We start from the raw sequence: 20104 nt of genomic DNA, 5'->3' as shown, positions 1-20104 counted from the left end.
ACTCCAATGGGCTACAAAACAGAAACAACCTCCAGTTCCACCAGCTCCCCAGCCTGAAATACACCTTACAAGTTAACATTCCAAGCTGTTTGGCACCACCTCGAATTCAGAGTGACTTACGTATTTATTAGTATTACAGTATTTGTGGCATTCTGGCAGCGTGCCCTCCATGCTCTACCAGCTGGGATCCTTAAGATGGGGCATATACTGTAAATTAATTTAACGCAGACAAAAAAGACAAAAGCCTTTAACATCACCATAGCAATACTATTATGTGGAGCTTTCTGCATGTGTGAGTGGAAGCTGCCTAATATAAGTTTCCTGACACACACACACACACACACACACACGCTCTCTCTCTCTCTTTCTTTCTCTAATACTCTCAGAAGTAGCATGTATGATTGAAGATAGCAGTGTTTTGCCCCATTGAGCTGTCTGCAGAATGACACACAACTGTCACTTCTGCCCTGTGGCCATGCCCCCCATCCATGCCCAGCACCCAACATGCCCCACCCTCAGGGCAAATCGACCTGTCCTGAAGGAAACACTGTCCTGAAAGTAATAATTTCACTACTTCACATCAGTGAAGGAGCAGCTGAACCAGCTACAAAACACCAGGCAGGACATCAGAACACCAGGCAGGACATCAAAACACCAGGCAGGGCTCCAGAACACCAAGCAGGGCTCCAGAACACCGGACTGGGCATCAGAACACCAGGCAGGACATCAGAACACCAGGCAGGGCTCCAGAACACCAAGCAGAGCTCCAGAACACCGGACTGGGCATCAGAACACCAGGCAGGGCATCAGAACACCAGGCAGGGCTCCAAAACACCCAGACAGGGCATCAGAACACCAGGCAGGGCTCCAGAACACCAGACAGGGCATCAGAACACCAGGCAGGGCTCCAGAACACCAGGCAGAACCAGGCAGGACATCAGAACACCAGACAGGGCATCAGAACACCAAGCAGGACATCAGAACACCAGGCAGGGCATCAGAACACCAGGCAGGGCATCAGAACACCAGGCAGGACACTAGAACACCAGGCAGGGCTCCAGAACACCAGGGAGCACCAGGCAGGACATCAGAACATCAGGCAGGGCATCAGAACACCAGGCAGGGCTCCAGAACACCAGGCAGGGCTCCAGAACTCCAGGCAGCACCAGGCAGGACACTAGAACACTAGACAGGGCTCCAGAACACAAGACAGGACATCAGAACACAAGACAGGGCATCAGAACACCAGACAGGGCACCTTGGTGCCATCCATTGCCTCAAGTGCAAATTACAAAATGGCAGTGAACCTCTAACTGAGCATGCAATGCCAAACTACCTACATTCAGTAATGACTTATGCAGATTAGAGGGCATATGGACAAAAGCACAATAGCAATAATTGCGTGACTTGTATAAACTCCACAAAAGCATTGTGGTGTAAACACAGAAACAGAGCTGTCCTAGTAGCCTTATCAGTGCAAATACAATATTTAGTCATGTCACTAAAGATCAGACTTGATTTATCTCGTTCCCTTTGGATAAAGGCTCACATTGAATGAAAGCTATTTGGAAGATGATTAACCTCAGCTTGAATTAATGCTCCCAGCAAGGCCTGCAGCTATGAAGCCACCACATACCCAAGCCATGTAGTCTGGCAGTAGTGGCCAGCAGTTTCTAAAATGCTTAGCTTCTAAAGGTAAAAATGTGGAAATGCAACATTCTTTGAAGGTTTTAAAGCTGGAATGTTGTGTAGCGAGAGGTAAAGAACTGTTAAAAATCATCATGATAATTTATACTGTGTATATATATATATATATATATATATATATATATATATATATATATATATAGGCCTGCAGGTCTACAAGCCCTTGCTATTGAATAGAGGTGAAAAAAGGTCACCATTTCTAATGGAGCCTGAGAAGCAAAACGCCTTTCTGCAGGACACCCGACTCATTTCAGCAATGCATGACGGTTTCTTTGAAGGACAGTGGGATGCAGTGGGAACTACACAGTGCGTATAACTGACAGGGGGGTAGAAGGTGAAGCATGGCCATGCTCCCCAGGGAGCTACTGCTAGTGGTAGTTAGATTGTTAGTGCCTGCACAGGGGCAAAACTGTGCTAAGCTACCATCCCTTACAGCTCTGTGCAGTAAAGTTCAATTAACTCCACAGCCAAAGTGGAAGGAGAATTAAGGAAAATACCACTGGCAATTACTGCATTTATTTTAAGGTCTAGCAACTGTTATATAAACAGCAAATTCTGTTTATTAATTTTCAGTGCAATGTCAATAGTAAACAACAATGTAAACACACCTTTGGGCTTCACTCATATGATTTTATTTTATTTTAAGGATTTTTAAAATAAATTGTCAAATATATAATCTGTATATGTATATGTACACAGATTCTATTCAAGAAACAAATTTTTAAGTAGTCCGTGTGACTAAAATAAATAGAAATACTGAATTCTTCTTGCGCTTCAATGGCGATTAAGTTTTTACTGAGTTGTTCTTTGTATTATTCATAGCCTGTCCTAATGAATAATGTTTAGCCTTTGAGATCTGCGTTGGCTTAATCGCCTCCATTGATTATTATATCATTCTCCATCTAACTAACCTTAAGGGAGATTCTCACTCATGAGCTATTTCACACAGTTGAGTGAACAATTTACAGGCCAGCGGCTCTGTCTCTACCAATCAGAGAGCCAGGAAAGCAGAGGGGTGTGAGTCATTGCAAAGTCATAACCAATCACACTGCTTGCTTCTTTGAAAACACAATATTGACTTTGGTAGCCCCGACATTTCACAGAGCTGCCTGTGAAATTGAGCACATGCATATTTGTCAAAAGAGAAGAGCCTGCCTCTCTAATGCCCTCTAAAGACGTTTGTTTTCTAATGCCAGATTCAATTTCTGGTAAGAATGAAAGTCTGATATTGGCATGTCAGTCGACTCTAAGCCTCTTGCTCTCTCTTTCTCTAAATAACATTATAAACTTGTACAGGGCACAAAATCTTTCACTCTGAATCATGGTAAATACCATCACATAAACCTGTAGGGAGACATGACAGTATGAAATAAACAGTCTGATCTTTGTTTTCTAAAATTGGGGTATAGAGCAACAGCAATCATATCCTGTAAGAGGGGGAGACAGGAGACCCGGGAGCTGTTCTGACAGAAAACAGCAAACAGAAAGGTGTGTATGACTTAGATGCATGGTTTATAGAAATAAAGAGATGACCATTTACTTGCACTATACACACAGAAATGTATGTTGGAGATACATGATTCAGGATGTTTATACAAATTGTACAACGCAGTTTCTATATTACACAGAACTGCAGGGCGACATGGTAGGAGGAAACGACATGACCTTCTGTGCTGTGGAAGTACTGACAGTGAGCCGGCAGTGAGCCTGACTGATCGACTCAGGCTCCTCCCTGCAGGCTGTGCGCCTGATGGGCAGATATTCCCCAGGCTGCCCTTTAATCGTGTATTGACTGCTGATGTGCTGGAAACATCCAGCCCACAGTGCAACATGAGCAGAAACAGAGAGAGGATGTGGTGGGACAAACGCTGTACATGAATGAAACCTGAAGGAGCTCAGCCCTCACACTTCACACAGAACTGGACGTTCGGACATGCTTCACGTCGTACGGCTTTATCACTCCAGTATTTCAGTATTTGATTAGTATGCAGGCATATTCATCTGGTAATTTATGGCATTTTATCAATGCATGATATGTCGTTCTAACGGTTCGAGGATGCACACACCCTGAGATTACTGAGCTCAAGGAAACAATTCAAAATTTAGAGGAGGTGTCTCTTCATTTTAAAAACTTGCTTGCCAAGTTTATTTTTTTTTACACTGAGGTGCAAACACGCACACACACACACACACACACACACACACACACACACACACACACACACACAGAAATAGCCTTTCCTGTTCACCAGTAGTTACTTCCCAACTGCAAGACATATGGATTTTAAGAGAAAAACATTTTACCACATTTTACATGTGCTGTTACAAAGCATCTTTACAGAAGACATTACAGAAAAAAACCCTCAGATGCTAAGAAGGGGTCCGCCCTTTAACACCAGATGGAAACTAAAGACAAATAATGAATTTGCTATGAAACTCTGTATTTGTAGTTGTAGTTCCACACAATGTTTTTGTGTACCTTATAAACCTTTAGAAATCACGGACAAATATTTGGCAGAGGTACTCATATTATTCAGTGAGAAGCAATTATTAGTTATATTCAGAGTTTGCAGAGCAAACAAGCTAGCAGTCTACAGCAGGTGAGTCAATGCCAGTGGTGAGGGGACAGTCACTAAAGCCTCCATGCCACCCAAGACAGGTTTTTAATCTCTCCAGTAGAGTGGGTGGGTCATGCAGGATCTAGGGTGATCAAACTGGTACCATGGTGATCAGCATCAGCCTCGGTGGAATCAAGACAGGCAGAAAAGAAACAGAGTGATGTGTGATTAATATAGTGCATGAGAGAATCCAGCAGAACAGCTTAGCTACAATGGGGAGAGCCAGAAGGTAACGCAGGCATGAGGGCTCCCTGAGACACCAGAACCCATCTGCCCTGCTGTCAAAAAACCTGTGTGAGAACCGCAGGGCAACAGTACCTACATCTCAGTTCATCTCAGTTCTCCATGTGCCAAGATCTGCACCATTTATCCACTGTAAAAATGAATTTCCAAAAGCTTGACTAAGAATGTATGTTTTCAGAATAGACACCCAAACACTCAGAAAGGTTCTGTACCAAGCTGGGGGACTTGGGGGAAAAAACTGTTGACCTCACTGCTGTAACTTTCATAATTCTAAGGTAACCCAATAGCTGACAAACACTTTGTGATGCACATATGTGTGGCAGTTCATAATAAGAAATAAGAACACTTAGGTAAGAACACTTAGGTAAGGACGTGACCAGGTAGAGAGCTCTGACAGGCGAGGAGGGCAAAACCAAAGGCAATCACGCCAGTCTCAGGGGGAAAAGGAGGATTTAATGCAAGACAAATATACATGGACAGACGGCCCTCAGGTGCTGGGGATTATAGTAGGCCCCGCCAACCTGAGGGACCAACACAACGCAACAACAACAACAGGACAACATAAACTACTGCTGCTGTGGACGGAGGCGGCTGGCAGGGGGCCCCCATATCGTGACATCTGTGAGTCGGTAAAACTATTTTGTAATCCACATAGAATTTAATGGGCAACCAATCCAGTGTCAATACCTTTGGGCATATGAAAAGATTTTTGGTTTTTTTTTCTGGTTTTTGGTCTTTGGTGTTATGCAGTGCCTTTCTTAGTTTTGCAATATTTCAAAGATGAAGGAAGGCTACCATCATTGCTCCTGGTGTAGCACAGATATTTCCAAAATGTAGCATCAATACATCAAATGTAGCATCAATCCAGTTTGTTTCAGAATGAACACTGATGCTGCATAATAATGCCTGCAAGGGCCCTGACTACATCCAATACATTAATTTAAGATCCCTTTAGTTCTCTATGAGCTTGCTCATCAATTTTCATCTGGACGGTTGTTTAATAACATGATGAGTGACAGGTTCTTTCATGACTGCTACACAATAGACATTCTATTCTCTTTTTAATAAGGACGCATGATTCTCAGTGAATATCATCTTAGATGTCAAAACTGCACAGTCTCTCTCACATTCCATTCTCATTAGAATTCATGGAGTGTCCGAGCTGGATGGTTTGGTTTATGCTCCATTTTTCTAGGGTGGTCTGGGATGGGAGTTGAGAGGGGCTCCCAGCACCATCACTAGGCTAAAGACATGCAGGCAGAGTAGCTGCCTTTTAATTCCAAGAAACATTCAGCGTTCGTTCTGTTGAACATTCAAGAAGAACAGCTTTGCTTTCGAGTTAAAATTTGCATTAGAACTGAGTGTTTGGTCCATAGTGGATGACATCAGTCAATTTGAAGTATAAATCTCTTCCAGTCATCTCTGCCTCTCTGAATTTGGATCAGAGTATTTTCAGTAACAAAGTAATGTATGAGACCATGCAAATACTGATGAAAGATGACCTCTGACCTAACTAGAGGTAACACTAACAGATTTGGACTAAGGCTGTTAACATTGGCCTGCTTTCACATTGGAGCCATCTCAACGTGCAGTGATTTCATTGCGTAAAGCTAGTGGGAATCTACAGTTGATCTAATGTTGTAATAGAGTCAGGAATTACATGGCAGTGTTTATTTTCATATAATCTTGCTCCCACCGAGTTTTCCTCGTGTACCTAAGTTTACATTAGAATCACTTTTCAAGTATCTTAATAAACGAATATAAACTATAAACACTGTGATGTATAATGCCTAAAGCTAAGTTATGACCATTACACTTATGCGACTTTAAACTTTGCTAAACACGACCTGCTGTTGGGTCACAAATTGAGAACGTAACTTTCCACTTCACAAAGGGAGGGAAAATCTCCTTCTCTGTTTTTCATTTTGCCACTTATTTCCTGATGGGCTCTCTGGACTGAACCAAGCCACTGAGTTTCCATGCAGTTAGAATGACGAGCAGAGTTTTGGAACCTAAAAATGGACTCGTGTTTGCATTTTTGATGTTTGAGAAACATGCGAATGATTAAAAAAATACTGACTCTCCATTTGACCTTTGGTTGCACAAGATTTACATATCTCAATGTAAAAAAAGGTTTAGATGTGTTCTGAATTAAAGGTACAGATGATCCGTCTGTGGGACCAGACAACAGATACTAAATAATAACAGTACAGTGACCCCACTGTTAGTTATTATCACAACCTGTGACTTTACAAATACAACAGTCTACTCTCGTATCCCAGAGTACAAATGAGGGTAAGAGGGACAAATACATGACAGCAAGGACGGCAGGACACTAGTGGACATTGTAAACACAAGAAACAACTCTTCTCAGTAGCAATACACTGTACACATGGCTGATCTAGGGCCCTCTGTAGCTTCACCTCTGACTGGTTCACTTTCCCTACACCTCCCCAACCTGTAAAGTCACTTGAGGGTAACACATTCTTATACCAGAGGAACAAGCTTTCATCACGGCCAATGAATTAGTTATAAAAAAAAGTTTTAAATCCTTTTTTGCCTGCGCCTGGTTGGTGAGAAAGACATTTTAAACTTGCAGAGGTAATGCATTGTTTTATCCAGGGAGGCAGTGAGACCCGGTGGTTGGTCTACAATACTCTTCCCAGGAAGATATTGTCCTTCCGCCCCAGTGCATAGGTATGGCATTGTTAATAAACCGTTATTTAATTTGGCAGGTGGCTGAACTGCTGGACTGCCAGATTCAATCCACAACCTCTACTGGTATGCAGAACCTCCCAATGAACTTGGCAACAGGACAATCTGTGTAAACACAGAGCCCCTGGCATCTTATCTTTTTCTACTCAGCACAGGCAGTCTCGCAGTTCTCTGACAAACTTGGTTTTGGTGAACAGCCCTGACAGAAAATCAGGCATTATAGAACATGAGAAGAACATCTAAACACATACAGAGAAGACCTAGATGGATCACATTCTATACAATGTATAAAACAGATTAGACATGTGAATCCACAATAACATCATAAAATTAGTATTGGCAAATAAAGAAATGATCTTTTAGCAGCATCTGCTCAAAATTAAGACTTAACCAGTATTTAGAACCATAGACTAGTTTAACACACAAGCTCAATGGTTTGTGTGTTAAACCTACTTTAACCTGTCACATGCACTATTTCATATTTATCTTAGCAATACTGAATAAGTATAGATAGTAAAACACTGTTAATGCGTTTTAGAATTGTCTGGCTCAGAACTGGCTCATTTGTATGACCCCATGACTTCTTGTAGTACATTTTTGTTTTTTCACACCTAGCTTACCGTACCAACACGCAATCAACATTAACACTTGTGAATTTCCTTTGGCAAAACAAACATTCTTGTTGACCATTTTCCACACCTCAGTGTTTATATCAAAACACCACTGCTTGTCAGTGGTAGATACAGCTTTCTGCCATCTCTGTCACTTGACCTTTATCAGTGGTTTCAATACAGTACAGCCTGTAAGTTTCACCCAAAGGCAACAGCCTTGGTTTGTCTCACACAACATAAGAAGAAAGACTTTGCCAGGTGAATTCAACAGAGCTGCCTGCATGAACGAATCTCTCTGTGTCATTAACATGTTTCAACATAGATCAATTGCTGCACTTTTCTATTATTTCTTTACAAGCTATAAACTAAGGGTGTAATGACACGCCTCTAAAAATCCCAGAGAGCACCGGTGTCCCCGCTAAACTCTAAAGATGTAAATTGTAAAAATGCATGGATATGGTGCTCCATCTCCGTTACTGCATTAAGCTCTGTGTTTTATTATATGATGTTTCAAATAACTTAATTGCTAATTATTTTTATGGATCACAGAAAAGAAGCTGCTGTACCTGTTTAGTAGACCTTTAATCTTGCCTCTATTACCCAATGATAATAACCTGTCCACACCTGTACATACCTTCTTTAAAAAATCCTTTGAAAAGTGAAAAACATATTTAAAAACTATATTGTTAGATATGTGTTTGATTTCTTCTGTTTCTGCAAGAACCTAATAAATCCTAGCAAAGATATCAAACTCTTCATTCAAGAGGAATTTCGGCTTTTCTATCCAGGATACGAATAAACACTTAAATGTTAGTAGCTGTTAAAAGACTAAACAGCTACTAACATTTTCAGTAAACACGTCAGAGAAGCACTTGTCAAGCAGAACAGTCTGTGCTCTCAAGGTGTCCCACCTTAAAACTTTAAACAGAAAAATATTTTCTGCCATTTTAAAAAACACTATAAAAAGATATGTTTAAGAAAATATATATCTATATCTGACTTCTAGGCAGTGTTGTAATACATTCGCTATTCTCCTCATACATAGAGCCCATCAACTCATTTTCTTCAACCAGCGATGATTATTATTTAATTTTTAGCACAAAGGAGCAAATTTATGAGAGGGAACCAAGTGCTGGAGGAGAATGCAGGAGTGAAAGAGACTGAATACAGCGCTTCTGCAGGTGTGGTTTGTTTATTGAGGCAAGACTGGAAAATTCTGTGATGTGCACATATATAAAGACTGAATAATGTTTTATTTGTTGGAGCGCCATGCGATAACAAAGACTATTACACTCAAACCTGTTCATAGTGTTCAAGTTTATAGAAGTAGCCAGGAAGGAACACCCTGAGATATTAGATAAAAGAATTTAAAGAAACATATTATGACTATTTTTATTATGCAGCCTTATACTAAAATATATTTAAAATATATAAGCGGCAATATTATATATATATATATATATATATATATATATATATATATAATATGATGAAAGTTCCATATTGCAGTGACTTTTACAACCTTTTTGCGATTTACCATGTGCCCAAGCCTAAATCAAGCGTGTCTGTATATCGTCTATGATGGCCTAAAGTGGGCCTCTTTCCACGTGTCTGTCACCTTCCCCAGCTGACCTTGAAATCACTTGAACAAATTTTTGTAGGTGCAGTAGATCTAGAACATAGCATGTCTGTGCAAAAACTCTTCCTAACACATGAAATGGCTGCACTATTTAAATTTTTTTTAAAGATACAGCCTATGAAATATCTGTATTACCAATCCAGATGTTCCACGAGGTTGTCATTTTGCGCCACAGCGCCATCTGGACGAATAAAGAAACAAAAATCATCATACACTTTAAAAACAGTTACCATGCGGTTACCATGACCTGTTAATTAACTTAATTTGATCAATGAAAATAGTATAAAACGTACAGCCTGTTGTTTCAGCGAAATTGTCACACCGTAAAAAAAAAAGAGGATCGAACCCTACACCAAACGTGACAACAACGTCAACAACGTCTTGACTCCACAGTTGCGACCAGCTTTGATACCGGAGAACACGCTGCAATGACTCCATGCGCGCGGGCTGGGTTCGGCGTGATCCCGCAGACGAGCCTGTTACGCAAATACATGCGCGCCTCTGATTGGCCAGCGTTGGCCCTCCCTCCGTGAAGGTAACTTATTAAAAGAGCGGGAGGCGGAGCCAGGTGCTGTGAGGGATATATCGGGCGGGTCCAGCCGCACGAGCCGGGTACTACTGTCCTTACAGACACATTAACAGGACAGCTTCGGCTATTGTGAGTGCCTAAGGCCACCTACCAAAAAAAAAAAAAAAAACCCAAGAAAACAAAAACAACAAGAAAAAAGTCACACAAAGGGAACTAAAACAAGTGAAAATGCCCTCAAATAAAGATGATGGAGGATGGAAGAGCTTTCTCTGGAATTCAGAAAAGAAGGAATTTTTAGGACGTACTGGCGGCAGTTGGTGTAAGTGCTCGACATTTTTTTTCTCTCCCCCAACGACTATTGTCTTGGATTAGCTATTTGTGTAACACCTTGTATGATCTCATCAGATAAATGTCTATGGTGGCGTTAAATCCAAAAACTAGACTTCGGGCAACAGGTCGTTTATTCTGCCAACTATTGTATTTTCCGGTTTAGAATCGCTTCAGCACCTGTTTGATCTGACAACACGTTGCGTCGTGACTTTCATTTTCAAGGGAGGAAACAAAAAAAAAGCCCTGCTGCCCTCATGTTGCTCGGTGTCGTAGCGCAGCCGGACCCGGACGGGACACAAAACCCCACCGCGGGCTGTTTTCTGAGATAATCTAACAAACTTTTATTTGGTAAATAAGCATCTGATTATATGAAGAGACTGACGAGCGAATGGAAAAAAACGATGTAGTGAGACGGCGGCGCAAATTTGAACCGCAAGTAGTTGTTTCAACGAGCACAGACTCGGGAGGGACCCACTGGGTCTGGGTCGGTGTCACTTCACATAAAATGTGTCCCTGAGGACCTAATTGACGTTCTTTGATTATAAGACATAGCTGTCAGTAGCTAGTGCTCGTGTCGCCGCCCAGTTTCCGTAGGTAAAAGCTCACTTTTTGGGACAAAAACGCTGTTGTTTCCTGGTAGGCCCCCGCCGCGGGTGTGTGCCTTAATTCCGCTTTAGTTGCAACATCGGCATAGCCAGGGAGGAGGAGGACGGCTTTAATAATCTAGTGCACAAAGGTTGGTCCCCCCCCCAAGGTGAGTCAAGGTGATTCGGCCTGCTGTGCTCAGATCGGTCACTGTTTATGTCCACCAGTCCCTACAGACCAGAACTACTGGTCAATGGTACTGTCTCCTGCCTACTCTGCCATCGCAGGCATCGTTTCAGCTTCCACTTGTGTTGGGGGGGTTTTGAACACTTCATTCTGGGCTTTTGGGCGGGAGGCCATTCGCCTCTGATAGTTTTATCACTTCTGAACATTCATCTCTATCCTGCAGTGGAAGTTTGACTTGGACACGACACGCAGGCCCAACCGAAGCCTTGCTCGACTACAAACTGATAAAAAACTACGTGCATGTTGGACTGGGTCTCGCAGTAACAGGTTTCCCCTCTCCACACGCTTCGGTCCACAGGTCGGGAGGACGGAACCGTCCACACGGTGTGCGTCTGCTTGCGGGTAAAATGGTGGCGTTAGTCACGCCGCGACACAGTGGAGTCGGATATCCACAAGACCGGGCGCTTAACCCGTGCGACCTCATGCATTAGTCAAAGGGTGATGTTAATTAGCAGTGTGAATTTGAGCTCTTGTACCGGTTTTCGACATGTAGGAATATGTTTAAATAAACCATGCGTCTGCGTGATCAGCGTCCTAACGCAACACCAATCTCTCGTTTTGTGTAAAGGCGCTGATGTAAAAATCATACAACACCGTTGATGAGATTTGCGAAGCCCGGACTGAAGCATCGGTGGTCATTTCACTATGGACCTTCAGACGATGGATTCTGTACGCAAAGCTTTTGGTCTTTTGTGAATTGTCCACACCACGGTGGAGTCGGTTTCAGAAATATACGCCCGGTGTTTCGGTGTCACGGGGGCAAAAGAGTTTGTCGACGAGAAAATGCGCCAGAACTTTTCAACTTTGTTCGCTGTTGTATTATGCAACGTGGTGGGAGGGACGTTGAGTCAAATCTCGGGGAAGTGGAAGAAACTCAAGACCCGTATTGAGTTGACTGAGGGAGTTTTGTGCGGTTTTGCAGCAGGCTTTTGGCTTGCGAGGCTGGACGACTGAAGATGAAGGCAGATTCACACCGCCCTGCTGTCGGGGGTGAAGGACAAGCTCTTGGGTTTCAACAGTTGGACAGTACAAGCCCACCTCTTGGCACTCCTTATCCTAATAATAAGGACAATATAAAGATTCAAACAATACAATGGCATGCATCAAAAGTGTTGTGTTTTACAGGAAACACATTTAACATCGTATTAATAGACTTCCTGCAAATATGTGAGCTGTTAATTGCCAGATTTACAGGCCTGCCAGACTGTATAAACCCTCTAGTTTTCAGTGACCAGCTAAACCTGTATTTGTTACTTTTTAGAGGGTCGGAAGTTTGGCATTTTTAAAAATCCTCTATAGCCAAGACTGACACTTCTTAAACCCGTGGCCTAGTTGTTATCGCAGAGGTGGAGTTCTGAAAGGTGGAGATGTGATCTGCACTAGGCTGCATTGTCACTCCCAGCACCACAAGAGATTTGCGAAACGTTTGGCCTTGAGTTACAGTTATTACCAACTTTACATTAGTCCCCAACCCGTCTGTAAAGCAAAGTCTCTCAGTGCGGGACAGCAGGAAGTGCCTGGTGACGAGTCACATGTCACAGCAGTTTGCTTAGTTTTGCATTTTGAGAAAAGGGTTCTTTTGTAACTTAATACAATGCTTTAAATATGTCCTTAAACAATTAGCTGATAAGTTTCTCACTGTTAATTTAACTAGTTTTTTGTCCCTGAATCACTTTCAAGAGTGCTAAGCAAAATCTTGTGGTTTAATGACCTTTTATTTAGCCTTAATTGGTTACTGAGATTACGTCATGGGTCCTTTTTTCTGAACATTGTCTGTTTAAAACGGTGCGGAGAAGAGGATTGCTATTGGTGAATTATTCATAGGTTAACAAAGTTTATCGATAGATTGGTAAATGGCTAATCCCCATTGTCCTGTTTCATAAAATGACCAGTACTTTACTTGAAGACATTGAGCTGTGCTAAACTGGCCACTGTTTAATGTGATTAGGAGTGCCTAAATATGCAGAATGTGGTTATACTGCATATGCTAAATTCTGAAATTGCAGGAAAGAAAAAAATGACCATTTCATTAATAATTAATAACTTTAATAATAGTTTATCTTTCTCTCTGCAGTGAAAATCTTCATCTTCTATGTGATCTTCTATGGCTGCTTGGCTGGACTTTTCGTTGGCACCATTCAGGTGATGCTCATGACCCTTAGCAACTACAAGCCTACATACCAGGACAGAGTTGCACCCCCAGGTAATTATCCAGGATATTTCCTACACAATAATGGTGCTAACAGATGTCAACATTTAATATCCCTCAACAACTTCAGAGTTTGCCAAATAATTTTTTAGAACCTAAATTTAAAATATGATCTCCAAGTGTGATCAGATGGATGTCAGGCTAAAGTTTTAATGATTCTTCAGTTTAACTTGAAAGCTAAATTCTAAATGAATATATGAGTGAAACCGGTTGGGATTTTATGATGAGAATATTATTTTGAATGAATCTTCACATAAAAATGCATTAGCATACTGCATTGTTGTGACCAGGATGATGTTTTGGGAGTTTGCTCAGTCTGTCAAATCTGCCAGTGTGTCCTTTTTGGAGATTTTTAAGTTATAATATTTCAAGGTACTTTTGATTAGTGTCTCTGCTCCAGATCTGTAAACATTTAGCTGAAAATTTATGACATGCATCCCACTTCAGAAACTTGAAAATTACTCTTAGCAATGGTAGTGATCTAGGTCAGAGGAACGCATAATCTTGTTTTTACAAGTCAGTGGTTTTTTTTTTTTTTTTTTTTTGTAGTAAAACCATGCACCATTTCTTTGAATGTCCTTTGCATGTTTTCCTGTGCTGAGTATTCTAAAGAGAGAGAGTGAGGGAATGAGATGCATGTACACTCATAGATGGTGTGAGATTTCAGCCATTTTGTCCTTCACTATCCTGTCAGATGGGTAAGGTTTTCTATGCCTGCTCCGTGAGGAATGGTGTTCTTCACAGCTTCATAACTACCATCACGTGTCTAAGAGCTGCAGTTTCCTAGAGGTGGGGGATGTTGTCATTTCCTGTAGTTAGGGCATGGGTGGAGGGGGGGGGGGGGGGGGGGGCTCACTTTTATATATAAACTATATATTTGGGCTAGTTGGGTAGCAGCTTTGATCCTCCAAGTTGGATCATGTTACTTGGAACCATTTTTACAAATAATAAAAAATAAATCGAAACTGAAAAATAATTGTGAAACCAAGTTTCAGTAAAAACAAACAAACAAAAAAAATAGAATAGTGAATTGTATCTAGAGTTCTTGCTGCCTAATCGCAGGGAAAGGTCAGACTAGGTTTCCCATTGCTCTATTGCCAGACATCCAGACATTAGCCCAGCCAGCCTCAGCAGCCTTCTGCCAATGAATGTTTGTACTGTGCACGCTGCCGCCTTGGCTTATATTTAGCTGTATTCATAAAGGGTTGGCTGAAGCCCTCGGCATTAGACGGTTTGCCAGTGCTGTTTCCCCTTGAAGAGCAAAAAGCTCTTGAGCAGGTTTCAGTGAACGAAGGAACAGGAGGAGGAGGTGGTGGTGGTGGTGGTGAGTGGAGCCTGACAGAGCACGCTGCAATTGGAGGCCATGATAAAGGAAGGAGGTGTTGGACTCTCCCACCACTCACAAGTCCCGCCCTCCTCCGAGGGGCTAAAAGTTTCCATTGTGTGTGAGAAGCATGTGAGACAGAGGGGGGTAGTTTGGTGGTGCTGGTGGGAGATCATATGGCTAAGTCTGTGTAAGTTACCATGTAGTACAAGGAGTATCCATCGGGGGGGGGGGACTTTTTTTTTTCTTTTTTGTTTTCAGGAGTTTTTTGTGGCTGTAATGTGAAAATGAGAAGTGCACATCCATGCTAAGACTGTTAAGAGGACTCATGAACTTACCAATGCTACAATGGCTCCTCCCACTCATTCACCCTTACTGGATATACTTGTGCCACGCCCCAATTTGGCCTTGTGCTCGAGTTGGGTGGAAAATTACTGCCAGGCTTAGAACATGAGGTTCATCTAATAGCTAAACTCCATGACGATGAGTGGATTTGCTGCTTGTGCCTTGGAGAACATGGTGTTGGAACATGTCTTCAGTTCATATTCATTCATTTGAATGTGCAAATGACCAACATTTTTGTACATTGCCATGGTCTCTTTTTACCTTCATCTTTCTCTGTCCCATACTGCAATTTCCCTCCCAGCATCAATAAAGCTTGGGTGGGTGATTGTATAATGTAAGGTTTTGTCTCATCTGTATTGATGAATGCAGGTTTTTCAAGATCAATGCCCACGTTAGCTTCAGACTACTGTGTGTGTGTGTGTGTGTGTGTGTGTGTGTGTGTGTGCGCTTCAGACTACAGCTCGTGTGTGTGTGTGTGTGTGTGTGTGTGTTTGCTTCAGACTACAGCTCTTCTGTATTCCCTTCTCTTCAGGCTTAACGCACGTCCCACGCTCTGAAAAGGCTGAAATTTCTTTCAGCATGTCAAATGAGGACTCTTACCGGCACTATACATTATCCATGCAAGATTTTCTGGAGGCTTACCTAGATGAAAAGCAACAGGATGAAACTGTTTTTGAAGACTGTGGAGGTATGTGTAAATTCGGAATTTTGGTGTAGAGTCGGAATGGAAGTCAACAAATGTATTCGCTGTGTTGCAAAAAGTACATTTACCGTTAGCTAAAGATGTCTGAATACAGTTCACATTACATTGTTGTTGACCCCTTCAAACTCTGGTTAGCATACAGCTGTTTAATGTATAATTTTAATCAGTCAATTACCACAGTTTTGTGTAATTAAGTTGAAAGTGAAGAATCAACACCTACTAGTTTTGGCTCTCACATGTAAAGATACTGTAATTCTGTTTGCCAGATGTCAATTTGTCTGTCTGGAACAAAAACATGACATTTTGTATATAAAATATTAACGATGAATGAACAAACATGTTGGATAACCATTAGCAGCCATCATGAAGCTGGAATCTTGATGCTTCATTTGTATAGTGTGTCGTGGAGTGAACTTGTTTCAGGTTATTTGACTAAAGTATTGTTACAGCAGTGTTGACGCATGTTGATTTACTCAGTGAGTTGACAGTATGCCCCATAATGCAGTTCAGTCTCTGTAGTGTGAAAATCCTTCCTAGGACCGTGTGACCCACATGTCAAAATCTTGACTTGCGTATCCACAGAGCATGGCTACTGCCATAAGGGATATTTGAGTATGAACTTTTGTGTGTGCTGTGCTCAGATGTTCCTGCTGGGTACATGGACCGCGGGGAGTTGGAGAGTGACATGGGCGTGCGGAAGGCCTGTCGATTCCGGAGGAGCTGGCTAGGGGCCTGCTCAGGCCTGGAGGACTCCAGCTACGGCTTTAAGGAGGGCAGACCCTGTTTTATCGTCAAGCTCAACAGGATTGTCAACTTTAGGCCCAGGGTGAGTTCTTTATTACAGTAATGGAGGGGGGGGGGGGGGGCACCCACCCACAAGAGTGAAGTTTTTTTTGTTTTCCCATGGCAGACTTGTTTTAATAGTCACCTGTGGTGGACGAGGTTCGGGGCTGTGACTTTCTATCTGTGGCGTGATGCTGGCACGATAGTTTTGTCTTAATTCCATTGTGATTTGATATGATTTATGTTAGGTGTGTAAGGCTTGGTGCTTGAATGCAGTTGTGGTTTAAACAGCATCTGTCTCCTCCTGCAGCCTCCAAAATCCAATTCGTCCCTCCCTCAGGCTGCAAGTGGGAAGTTCGGCTCCAACGTGATCCCCATCTCCTGCACTGGCAAGGTACAGGATGTTCAGAATGATTACTGATGTACAGCGTTACTGTGTGCTGTTGGGCAACTGAAACAACCCTCCAGTTCTCCGCATATGTCTGTCAGATTAGCTTAAAATTAAAAGAAACAAAACCAAACAGGTCTGTAGTTAAACATACTACATGTGTTTAAATTTAATTGAAGGAAAAAATATTAACAGTAATTGTCTGGCACAGTATATTCAGAATAACATTTACCAACACTAAACATCATTACAAAAGATTGTACTAACATTTCACATATCACAAGAAAAGTTAACAATTACTAAAATGATTGTGGTATCCATTCTTATCTTAAAGGGCTTTCCCAATTTTGCTCTAGTTTGCAATATGTTTACAATTAATCTTGCAATAATTCTGCACTGGATCGAGTTTAATATCTTATATGGTAAGGTAATATCTCGATACTAGAGTAGTTATTTAGAATACACTCGATATCTATTCTATGTTTAATAGGTGATCAGTTTACAGACTAGCACATTTACATAAACTCACTCAACTCCCCTTTTACCTGTTCATCACGTCTCGCTCGATGAGCAGATGACCACTAACAGCAGAACACTTCTCATGACTGCGTAGTGGCAAGGGCATGTGTGTTGGTACGAGGGCACCATGAAGGGGTGCTGGATATTACAAAAGCCTGTCACTGCCTGGATGCGTGTGGCCTGCTATCCAAATAAATACTCTTGATTACATGTTTATCAATACAAGTGTATTAACACCAGTCTTTTTTTTTTTTTTACTCTATACAGAGAGAAGATGATGTTAATAGAATCAAAGAGATAAAGTACTTTGGCATGGGCAGTGGATTCCCACTCCAGTACTACCCTTACTATGGCAAGCTGCTACACCCCAAATACCTCCAGCCTCTGGTGGGCATCCAGTTCTACAACATTACCAGTAACGAGGAGCTGCGTGTCGAGTGCAAAGTATATGGAGAGAACATTGATTACAGCGAGAAGGACCGCTATCAGGGACGCTTTGACCTCAAACTCCTGGTCAAGTCCTCCTGACCTCAGCTATGAAAATAGCACTTTTACTCTGCCCATTTCAAAACATAATTTAGAGAATAAAAAAGAAAAATACGAGTTTGATAAACACAACTAGTCTTGAACAAACTTTCATAACATACAGGACCTACACTTAATCTGTACGCTTTACGCTAGCTTTCTTTGCATATGTCTAGGGTTAGAATGTAAATTACAGAGAGTAGCAATAGCAAAGTATTTATTCTACTGTAAATGAGAATATTCCTTGAGCCATGGGACATGTTCATTCATTACTGTAAATTATAATTCCACTACTGATGTAGCGAGCAGTGTTTCTGTCCCTGAGTATTTCTGCCTAGCATGGTCTGCCTGTCTCTCTCGTCTGTCTGTCTCTCTCTCTCTCTCTCTCTCTCTCTCTCTCTCTCTCTCTCTCTCTCTCTCTCTCTCTCTCTCTCTCTCTCGTGTGTGCAGTGCAGTAGTCACATACAATGGTCCTTTCCAAGCCATGTTGATTTCTGTTGTCTAATGTAAGTATGCGTTGTGGTCCAAGGTGTGTGGATGTCTGTGTGCGCGTGTGCAAGAAAAGAGAATGAAAAGGTTTGTTTGTGCGCTTGTGCATTTATATATTTAAAAAAGAAAAGACAAAAAAATAGAAAATACTGGCATGGTACGCTCTGATATTCCCAGGCCCCTGTGTGAGGAAATGACTGCACTCCGTGGAACCCTTTTCTTTCTCTTTTTGATCCTCCCCCTTGATTATGGGGACAGTACATTTTTACATTGACTTTTTTTCTCTCTTTATTTGATCATCTTGCCGTGTGAGTTTGGGGTTAATAATTTATGTATGATGCTTTGAATTCCCGTTTTCCTTTTAAGTGTAGAACTGTATGTATCTAGACTGGAGGACTGCTTCTCCACACTAGAACGGAGGACTGTTCCTCCCTGCGGTCACCGTGGCAACTCAGTGCTTTAATTTAAATTTGTTTGTTTGTTTTTGTTTTTTTTGCTGGAGACATCACATAATGTGGTGTAACTTTCTAATGAATGTTTTAGCCATTTACATGGTGGAAGAATTTTATATTTATGCAGTTGTACAATTTTTTTCTGCAGGAAAGAAGTATATGAATCCAAATACCAAAGTCACTGGTCAAAAGTTAGAAACTTGTCAGATACAATGCAGTACCCCATGTAATAGGATGTTGTCTATGTAAAAAGTGCTTAAGTCGACGCTGAACATCACACTTGTCAGGAGTTACATCAGCTCTTGTCATTTTATTTAATCTGGGTAAAAGACCTAAACAAATAAATGTACAACCAACCAGGATGTTGTCCTTTTTTTTTTTTTTTTTTTTATTATTAAAGTAGCAGTCAGAAAATGATTTTGTACAATTCATCCATCTAAAATCTTGAAGAAATACTGGACCTAAAAGAAACAAATTGCATACTTAATATTTTTCAATGATTTAAGAGTTTACTGAGGTTGATGGCCATTCAAAACTATTCCATCAACTAACATTTTAACAAGCAAAAACGTGACCGCCACTTTGAAAACAACTGAATTGAACTCCCTGAAACTCATCTGTGAAGGCATAGCCTGGATGTACTTGGATCTGTGTGTGTAGGAGCGAGTGGGACAGTGAGAAAGTATGTGTGCATGGCCTCTCTGAGACTCTTGGAATGCGATGGCTGAGCTGGTTAGCAGGCAAATGATTAACAAGGAGCCGTTTGTTAAAAGAGGAGCTGGAGCTCACACATCAGGGGCTTACAAAACAATGATGTCGAATGGGCCAAACCCACTCTTCTACAAAACAATGCCCTTCATCCCCCCCCCCCCAGGATGCCTGCTTTCCCAAAGAGATTATGCAGTTGGTTAGTCAGCCTACGGTGGATGGTCACGAGACCTGCTGCCTGGCTTTCACATTAGATGCAGAGTTCAGTTCGTTCTTCCTCAGTTAACTGCTGAAATTACAGTAAGCATGATTAAGACTTACCTCCAGCAACCCGTCTTCTGGTAGGTCAGTGCAATGGACTGCATTCTGCACTTTGCTTTTGCCATAAAGCGCCCTTAAAGTGGCAGGCCGTAGATGCCGTGCAATTTCCTGTGAT

The 20104-nt window shown here is 41.7% G+C and overlaps 2 protein-coding genes across 8 annotated transcripts in view; one reads left to right on the top strand and one right to left on the bottom strand.

Moving 5' to 3' along the window:
• Nucleotides 1-10133: 10133 nt before the first annotated feature.
• atp1b1a (ATPase Na+/K+ transporting subunit beta 1a) lies at nt 10134-19320 on the top strand. Its single transcript, XM_077015061.1, has 6 exons — nt 10134-10381; nt 13298-13426; nt 15634-15789; nt 16446-16630; nt 16898-16981; nt 17762-19320. The coding sequence occupies exons 1-6, from the start codon at nt 10291-10293 to the stop codon at nt 18020-18022; spliced, it is 906 nt and encodes a 301-aa protein (XP_076871176.1). The 5' UTR covers nt 10134-10290; the 3' UTR covers nt 18023-19320.
• nme7 (NME/NM23 family member 7) overlaps nt 18942-20104 on the bottom strand; it is a 30142-nt gene continuing 28979 nt past the window's right edge. For 3 of the 7 annotated variants that reach the window (XM_077015051.1, XM_077015049.1, XM_077015052.1), the window contains one exon: nt 19442-20097. In XM_077015051.1, the coding sequence (XP_076871166.1) occupies nt 19951-20097 (147 nt within the window). In that variant the 3' untranslated portion in view covers nt 19442-19950. Of the gene's footprint in view, nt 19422-19441; nt 20098-20104 lie in introns of those variants that run through there. The other 4 variants (XM_077015053.1, XM_077015054.1, XM_077015056.1 and 1 more) reach the window with 4 other exon arrangements.

Source organism: Brachyhypopomus gauderio, chromosome 8, assembly GCF_052324685.1.
Source record: "Brachyhypopomus gauderio isolate BG-103 chromosome 8, BGAUD_0.2, whole genome shotgun sequence".
Taxonomy (NCBI): Eukaryota; Metazoa; Chordata; class Actinopteri; order Gymnotiformes; family Hypopomidae; genus Brachyhypopomus; species Brachyhypopomus gauderio.
Note: the sequence above shows the minus strand (reverse complement) of the source record. Positions and strands in the feature narration are given on the sequence as shown.